The sequence below is a fragment of the Condylostylus longicornis genome, unplaced genomic scaffold (assembly GCF_029603195.1).
Source record: "Condylostylus longicornis isolate FDR11 unplaced genomic scaffold, ASM2960319v2 ptg000630l, whole genome shotgun sequence".
In the NCBI taxonomy this organism is placed as follows: Eukaryota; Metazoa; Arthropoda; class Insecta; order Diptera; family Dolichopodidae; genus Condylostylus; species Condylostylus longicornis.
In genome coordinates, this window is record NW_026578583.1 from 22,242 (window position 1) to 30,930 (window position 8,689).

The 8,689-nt window shown below is 40.3% G+C and overlaps 3 protein-coding genes across 3 annotated transcripts; 1 reads left to right on the plus strand and 2 right to left on the minus strand.

Moving 5' to 3' along the window:
- Nucleotides 1–293: 293 nt before the first annotated feature.
- On the plus strand, nt 294–2,751 carry LOC129617768 (long-chain fatty acid transport protein 2-like). Its single transcript, XM_055532838.1, has 10 exons — nt 294–392; nt 745–911; nt 978–1,191; nt 1,505–1,573; nt 1,616–1,737; nt 1,799–1,984; nt 2,043–2,168; nt 2,215–2,350; nt 2,395–2,539; nt 2,585–2,751. The coding sequence occupies exons 1-10, from the start codon at nt 294–296 to the stop codon at nt 2,749–2,751; spliced, it is 1,431 nt and encodes a 476-aa protein (XP_055388813.1).
- Nucleotides 2,752–2,794: 43 nt separating this feature from the next.
- LOC129617769 (glycerol-3-phosphate dehydrogenase [NAD(+)], cytoplasmic-like) lies at nt 2,795–4,979 on the minus strand. The gene is made up of 7 exons (XM_055532839.1): nt 4,932–4,979; nt 4,460–4,605; nt 3,936–4,362; nt 3,515–3,569; nt 3,331–3,458; nt 3,094–3,228; nt 2,795–2,845 (listed from the first exon to the last, which is right to left on the minus strand). Exons 1-7 carry the CDS (start codon nt 4,977–4,979, stop codon nt 2,795–2,797), a joined length of 990 nt encoding a protein of 329 aa, XP_055388814.1.
- A 2,940-nt stretch (nt 4,980–7,919) lies between these two features.
- Nucleotides 7,920–8,661, minus strand: LOC129617770 (proteasome subunit alpha type-6-like; the record flags this gene model as incomplete). The annotated part of the gene is made up of 4 exons (XM_055532841.1): nt 7,920–7,977; nt 8,025–8,095; nt 8,149–8,268; nt 8,473–8,661. Coding segments are annotated over 4 exons (438 nt in total), but the record flags the coding sequence as incomplete, so codon positions are not given.
- Between the last annotated feature and the right edge of the window lie 28 nt (nt 8,662–8,689).

Genomic DNA, 8,689 nt, shown 5'->3' on the forward strand with positions numbered 1-8,689 from the left:
CGTGGATACTCAGGCAACAGAAGAACTTGCGGAGAAGGGACTTTTCTTAGTGCCCCAATATTTTGATGATATTGTCAGAATTGCTCCAAGTAATCAATGTATTTGGTACGCGATTTATCCCAAATTTGTCGCTTCTTTGGGAAAGACACTATTGCATCTCAACCCATGGCACTTTTTCCCAGGTCAGTGGACACTGGAGAATCGCTGACTTACAAAGAAACGCAACGCCGTGCCAACCGAGTCGCTCACTGGGCCAGAAAAACTGTGGGCGGACAAATACCTCCTGATTCATCATGAGTTTCTTGATAGATAAATCTTCCACAAAATCTGTTGTTGGGTTGATGATGTCCAACTCAAATGACTTCATTTGGATCAGCTTGGGTTTGTCGAAGGTGCGTCGGTTGAACCCATTCATCCATTTATTTTCTGTTCGATTGCAAGGCAGGCTACACCGTCTCGTTGTGGAATGTGGCATTGCAACGAGACCTCATAGTGAACGCTTGGAGAGTTTCTGAGGTGCTAATTAAACCCCTTCCACATGTTGCCATCTTTTCGTGATCTCAGGTAAAATATTTGATTATCCAATCCTCTATTTTCGAAAAATTGAGCCAAAGCGATCAAGAATGGCTGAAGTCTCGAAAGACCGTCTTTATTTGGGACATCCTTGGGGAATCGTCATCGTCTCATGACGTGGGTGTCTACCTCTCTATCGAATATTTGCTTATTAAAATTTCTATTTCTCAGACTGAACATCTCGTCTCAATTCAAAGCTCACTCTTCACGGAGACGTCAGAGGACCCTAAAATTTCATCTGACTGGCTGGAAGGTATTTCAGAATATGATGATCATTTCCACATCTTCACGAGTGGAACTACTGGAAAATCCAAAGCAGCGCGCTTCAACCATCGACGGTTCGTTTTAAAGAATCATTTGAATATTTTCGACAAACAAATTCTCTTTCTTTTTTTTTTTTCCAGTTTTATTGGAGCGGGGAGTGACTTGGCAGAGACACATGGAATTAAAACCGTAAGACATTCTGGATTTCATGAATTCAATTCTTTGTCTGGTAGTGAAGATATTTATTATCAAACTCTGCCTCTTTTTCATGGAAATGGTGCGTTTCTTGGATTTGAAGAATGTCCATTCGTTCGTCCTATCAGGGGGAGTGGTGGCACTTTCCACTTCTTGGAGGTAAATCCATCGTTGATTTCTCTCATCTCTGATACTCATTTCTATTTAGAGCTCATTGTTGTCTGGTTATGCGTTCAAAGTTCTCTGCATCTCAATTTTGGAACGGTAAAGATGCTTTCTTCACAACGATACACCATTTTTCTTTGTATAATTAGATATTCGCCGCTTCAAAGCAACGGCAACAATCTATGTCGGTGAATTGTGGCAATATGTGTGCCGTGGCGGGAGAAACGCAGAAAACAAAGAGCGAGTCGATGTGAGTTTGGCTGCTAATTAATGTTTTATAATCTTGTATTGTTGCGTTTTGTTCCAGAGTGAAGAAAGGGATCATTCCCTCCGTGTCGTCTGTGGGAACGGGCTTCGTCCTGAATTGTGGCGTGAAGTAAGATTCTTTTTCTGATGGACTCTAATGCTTGATTTTTAGATTCAGTCACGTTTCGGGATTCAGTTGATCGTTGAGCATTATGGCCAAACTGAAATGCCTTCTGCTCATCCGATGATTAACTCGTACGGAAAAGTTGGATCATGCGGATACATTCCACCTCTGTACGTCTCATATTGGTTACAATATTGTGTTGTTTGGGATATCGTGGATGTCTTTCTTCAGAATCGCTGGAAGTTTAGGAACTGAGAAGCTGATTGAATTTGATGCAAATTTAAACGAACCAGTTCGCGTCATGAAGAGTTTAACTGGATTAAACGGACAAATAATTGAATTTGCGTCGTGCGTTGAAGCTAAAGTAAACGATGATGGAAGCCAAATAGGTGAAGCGATTGTAAAGCTTCGAGAGCCGTATAGTGGGTCTGTATGAATCCAATTAAGTTGGAATGGAATAACTCATCTTGGCCAGTTATACAAGTTTAGAAGACACTGAAAGAGTTCTTTATAAAGATGTCTTCGAACCCGCCGATATTTGGTATCATTCGAGCGATTTATTGAGAAGGGATTCTGATGGATTTCATTTTTTTGTGGACCGGTAAGAGAAATTCTACGATAAAACTTTTCTACTCAATTGTTTTCAGAATTGGCGATACGTTTAGATGGAAGGGAAATAACGTTTCTACAAATGAGGTCGCAGATATCTTGTCCCAATGTCCCAATATTGTGGAAGCAAATGTTTATGGAGTCCCAATCCCTCTTGAGATTTATTCGGGGAAGGTAAGATTCATCATCGATTCTACAAAAATGTTTCAAACCGTCAGATCGGAATGGCATCAATTCTACTAAAGACTGAAGAGAAACTCGAAAACACTCTCCAACAAATATTCGTTACATTACGATCGTCTCTTCCAGAATATGCGCGTCCCAAATTTCTGCGACTTCGATCTTGCGAGAATTTCAAAACTGGTAATTCAATATTCAATTTTATTAACAAACTCATTCTCCTTCCAGCCACTCTTAAATTTCAAAAGGTTGAATTAATGAAACAGGGTTTCAATCCAACAATCATTGCAACTCATTCCCCTAATGACTCGATATGGATTGAAGATACAGAAGGTTACAAGATGATGACACCAAGTATTTTTGAATCTATTTGTTCTGGTTCAATGATTTTGTAGTTTTTGTCATTTAATGAAGATTTTGAACCTCGAAGGAACATTTTTAGAGACGGGAGCTTTCCAATGACTTCAGATGCGCTGAAGGTGGAATCAACTACAAAATAATGAAATAAAAATATGATAAATAAAAATATGATAAATAAAAATATGATAAATAAAAATATGATAAATAAAAATATGATAAATAAAAAATAGATCTTTGCTTGTTACCCACTTGTTTTCGTAGTTGCCTCACAGCTTCGGTGAGTTCAACTGGATGACACCCTTGACTCTTTGGGACTCTAAACTCTTCAGTCTGCAATGATTCCCAGATGTCCCCAATAGAATGATTGTTGCTCTCACCATAAAGACTCCAACGATTCGATCAGACGGCAATCCTCGGAATGCAATGTGATGGGTCGTTGTAAAGAGAGGAAATGCGTCATGCAATTGATGATACTCAATAACTGAATAAACATCTTTGGTGGTCAACGTTCCCTGAAGAAAGGTCGTGTCACTACGAACAGAAAACATGTATTCCAACACACTATTGAGGCAATGAACTCAGTACTATAATCTAGATTACATTTGATCATCTACCTGCAGCTTTTGTCCATTCAGTAGTTCCAATTCAATCGCACTCCATAATTCCTCATCGCGTTCAGGATCGCTAATTGAAACTGGACCGCGACGTTTCACGAACTCGCCAGCGCAGCGAACATTCCTCCCTGAACGCGAGTCCCAAAATGAGATGTCCCAAAATGAGATGTCCAGTATTTCGCACCTCCAAAGCAAGTTGTGATTGTATCTGCCAATCCCGCGCTTTCTAAGAAAGTTTCCTGAAGTGAAGAATCAGAAATTTAATGACAATTTAATCGACATGCCTCGACGATCCCATCGAAGAAAAGCGTTGCGAAGAGTTTCATTTCATTCAGTCCCAATCTTATTATTGCTGCCTTTGTATTCGTTGAAAATCCTGACAGGATGAGTCCCAAAACAGAGTCCCAAAGCGCCAGTAATAAGCTCTCACCAAGACCGTCGCAAAATCCAGCAGCCAGGGCTGCAAAACAGAGAAGGAGGTTATTCTGCCGATTTTGGTTATGCTGCCACTCAGTCATTCTCACCAATAACATTCTTCACAGCGCCACACACTTCAATCCCCTGCAATCCAAATATTACCATCAATAATGATCACCAGCGCATACTTTTATATCAGGAAGTACATCAACTTTAAATGCTGGAGTATCGAACAGCATTTGCCAAATTCGAGCACTTTCCAGAACTGAATATCCAATTGTCGTTTCACAGAATTCACCCTTTGCGACTCCGCTAGCAACATTCGCGCCACTAAGAATTGAACAATCAACTTTGAGACATTTTGAAATCATTTCAGTGAACAACGATGGACGTCCTTGGTCTACGTGAAACCCTTTGATGAGACTGATGGCACGCGCTCCTGGTTTGACATTCCCTTCAATCTGACGCAATACACCAGGAAGAAATTGATGCGGCAAAACAAACACGAGAAGGTCTGCTCCGGTAACGCATTCAACGAGATTCGGAGTTGCTTTAATATTGACAGGAATGGAAACACCTGAAGACCCCACTTCATTTTCAACTTTGGCTTGCAAACTGACCGGGGTAAATACTTTTTATTTTCATGGGTCAAGTTGATCAGCTCTGATAATCTTCTTCCCTCTACAATCTCTTCGTAAATCCATTGACTCACCTGACAACATTCTGTATTGCTGTTCCATCTAGACTCACGCAGAATGAGTCGCTCACTTCTGGTTTGAACAAAATAGTTCTTCCTGCGTTTTTTCCAATAATTGTTGTGATTGCAGCACCCCAATTGCCACTTCCAATGACCGCAATCTGAAGAGACAGAGACATCAGAGGCAGAATCAGTAGCAAAGTAGAGATGATTGGAACTAGAAAGCTGCACCATACATTCATCTTACTTTCAACCCGTCAAGACCCGCCAGGTCCGAAAGTGTTGCCATAAGTTAATAAATTAGTTGTACAAAAGATCATGAAAGTCAAAAAAAAAGTTTTGGGACATCAACAAGAGAAATACATAAAAACGATCCAAAAAAGAGGAAGATAATGATTTTCACACACTCCGCTGAAATCCTAAATAAAAAAGTCTCCTGCTGCTTCTTTATAAACTTTCAACAGGCACTCCTTCATCAAAAAATCACGATTTGTTGCACTTTGTACTCCATATCTTCATCTTTTTGAATTATCATGTCGACCACTTCAGTTATGTTGAGCCGCTACTCTAAACTCCGTCAGTTACAGAAGGATCGTTTGTCTTCAACTTTTCTTGTCGAAGATCGTCTACATCACGGTCGCTTTTTCGATCTCAGAATTTTCAAACAATCTTCTACTCATTCATTAGATGATCTCAAGAGAAGTCTTTTCAAAAATCCAGAAATATTGCAACAACATTCAGATCAATCATCAAAAGTCGATTTTTTAGATCTTCTCTCGAAGTTAACAGAATTGCGTCACCCTCACGTGTTACAATATTATGAAGTTTTTGTTCAATCGGGTGTTGTTCATCTCATAACAGAACATCCAAATCCAGGGAGTTTGAGGGTGGTAATAGACAATTGTCTGAAGATGAATAAATACCTCGATGAACAATTGGTGCTGAAATGGATCGCTCAATTATTATTAGCTCTTATTTTCATCGAGAAATTTCATGCAATCTATCTCTTCCGTTTGCCAATCGAATCGATCACACTCACCAGTTCAGGGACAAATTTTGTTGCGAAGCTTGTTGACGTCGAAGTAGGACACAAGTTGAGTTGACAAACATGACACTCTCTCTTCTCTTCAGGCAAACTCCATCATCAACTCGGATACTCCCGCGTCTCTTTCAGGGAAATCTTCTCATCAGCAAAGACGGCAACTGATTATTCGTCATCTTGGCCTTTTAGCGTTTGAGCTTCTTACCTTAAAAAAATTTAATACCAAATATCCGACATCCACTGATCATGGAAGACTATCACCACGTTGTCGAGATCTCCTAGCAAGAATGATTTATTTCACTGATGATGAAGAACGCATTAGTGCTCCATTTCAGGATTACGGAGACGTTCTTGCTTCAAAGCCTTTAAATCTTGTCGCGCGAAAAATGCTTTCGGAAACTCCTTCTCTACTCCGATTTCATCCTGGCCTTCTTGATCATCTGCAAACACGCATGCATGTTTTCAGAGGGCGCGGAATAACGAGAGCCACAGAATCATCCGACTTTGAAAATCCAATTCATTGGGATGAGAATGATTTTGAAGAAGAAGAAGGGAAGAATACTGGAAAGCCTTTTATTGAAATCATTACACGCACAGGAAACCAATCATCTCATCGAAAATTGAATCTTGATGATCAACATCGTTGTTTCATGAATGAACCAATTGATGAATCATTTTGTGAGGAGAGACATTCCAATCCATACAAACATCCATCAATCTGTTTATCATCAAGTGGGACAAATTCATCTGCTGGAATGTTTGAAGCAAAACAGAAATTATGCGATACATCAATCCAAGCAGGAGGATTACATCATTATCGCAGTCCAAAACAAACAGAAAGCCACAGTAGATATTTACAAGATAATTCGAATGTCTTCCATCAAGAAATGTCCCAAATGGCCCAAATATATCGGGATGGTCACTGTGGAACAGAGCATCGTGGATTCCAAAGAAATGACAGCTTGACATCGCCAATCAAACCTTGTCCCAAAGCAACTCCACTCCTGTATAATCAAGTGAATAACGGGATGCTTAACTTTTCGCAATATCGCCAAAATCCGAGTGCAAAGAAAAATTCCCAAATTCTGTCGTTACATCAATTGCAGCAAGTTGGGCACAACGATTTCCAGAACAGAAGCGAAGGGGATCACCGAGCATCGATTAAACCAAGTGATTCATTCTCAATTTTTGTAGAATCACCGTCGGTTTCTGTTCGTTTAATGGCAAATCCGATGACGCAACAAACAGATAAACAACATCTGGGGACAAAAATGTCGAGAGGAACATCATTCAATCAAGTAACACCATCCAGTCAACACTTTGATGATGAATCCATAAAGAATCAATCCAATCAACATGTGAGTGATAATTCTATGAGAATTCGAGGAAGATCAAAAAGTCGACCAGCAGTTGATCGACCGACCTTTTCAACCTCAAAGCGCAACGAAGAAGTCACGAAAGAATATGGAAGATTTCTTGTGGGTCGAAACATTACAGGAGGACAGCGAACGCTGAAGAACGATAAGGTGCACGGAAACACAGAAGGGATGGAACCAATGAAACAAGTAACGGAGAAGAAGATGTCGGTGAGGAAAAACCGTGAGAGATCCTTGTCATTATCTTCATCGTTGAATCGTTGTCGTTCAAGAAATAATGTATTGGTTCATGTTCAAAACCTGTCCCTCGAGAGTGAGAGTGTGATAAAAGAGAATGTGAGATGTAAAAGCAAGGCAAGACGGATCGTGAGATAAAATTAAGTCAGAACGACATCGAGAGGACGAAGGATTGCAGATGAATGGGCGACATGTTAAATTTTCGAACAACATGAAGACAGACAAACGAGACGAATTGAAGGAGGAAAAAAGCCGGTTTGCATCGAAAAACACAAATCTCAATGGAAGAAAAGATCAGCAACAGATTTTGGCATCTCCATCAACGACGGCAAGCAGTCCAGAGCAACAACCAATACACTGGAATACAGAATCAAAATCAGGGTGTAATTCACCAGTTGATCAATTTTCAGATCTTGATAAAGTTTTTTCATTGGGATCGATGGGAAGCGAAAATTCAACTGATGGCAGTTTCGGTCAACTTTATTCAAGCGCATCTCTTGAACAGAAATTCGACGTTGTTCAAGAAGTGATTAATTTTTAAATGTTTTGCAATCTAATAGAATTGTTGTATAAACTGTTTTGAGTGGAAATTGTTTTTATAGATGAAGCTGAATTGTTTAAAGCTGAATTGTTTAAAGCTGAATTCATTTTGTGAATACACCAGAAGACAAATTAGAACTCCACTTATCTGTGCAACACCTCAAAAAATCATCAAACATGTCGCTAAGGCAAATTCGTTCTATTTGGTTCGATTGCAAGAGGTGAGGGTTGGTTGGGAGTAAGTTTCACAAAGTAGTCGTCTAGCAAGGTTTGTTCGTTATCAATCACGTTCGGCAATCCTGTTCAGATACTCCTCGATTTCTGATTCATTCAACAATCTAAAGGCAAAATTGCAATAGCAGTAGCACCAATAGCAACGCCTTACCTGAATTTCGGGTCAGCAAGAGTCACGAGACCAACTTCAACCTCGTTGGGCTTGAAATCTACTGACAAGACCTGCGAGAATGAAGTTTGAAAATTGCTCTCATCAATAGAGTCGCATCACTTACAGATTGCAGGCAGCCGATGGCAGCTTCAAGGACTTCAGCCTCCGTCTCTAATTTCTTATTTCGAACGACCTTCTCAAGCAGATTCGTTCCTTCTTGCTCCTTTGATCCAATAGCACAAGCCTGAATTGAATGTAACTTATTAGAGTATACTGTCCCCTACTACGTCGCTGTATTGTCCCTACTACGTCGCTGTATTGTCCCTACTACGTCGCTGTATTGTCCCTACTACGTCGCTGTATTGTCCCTACTACGTCGCTGTATTGTCCCTACTACGTCGCTGTATTGTCCCTACTACGTCGCTGTATTGTCCCTACTACCGCTCACTTTGCATCCAACAAACCAACCAGCGGGATCGAAGCGGTAGATTTGAGGCGCTTTGAGCTCCTCATCCATTCCGATAAAGATACCGCAACAAGCATGCAAACGCATGTAAGCGTGCTGCGTATAAATTTGGTTAAGATTGGCGACCTTCTGTGATAACACGTGGACTGGAATTTTATATCCTTTGTCAAATTCGAACTTTTGCGCAAGATCGCGCGAA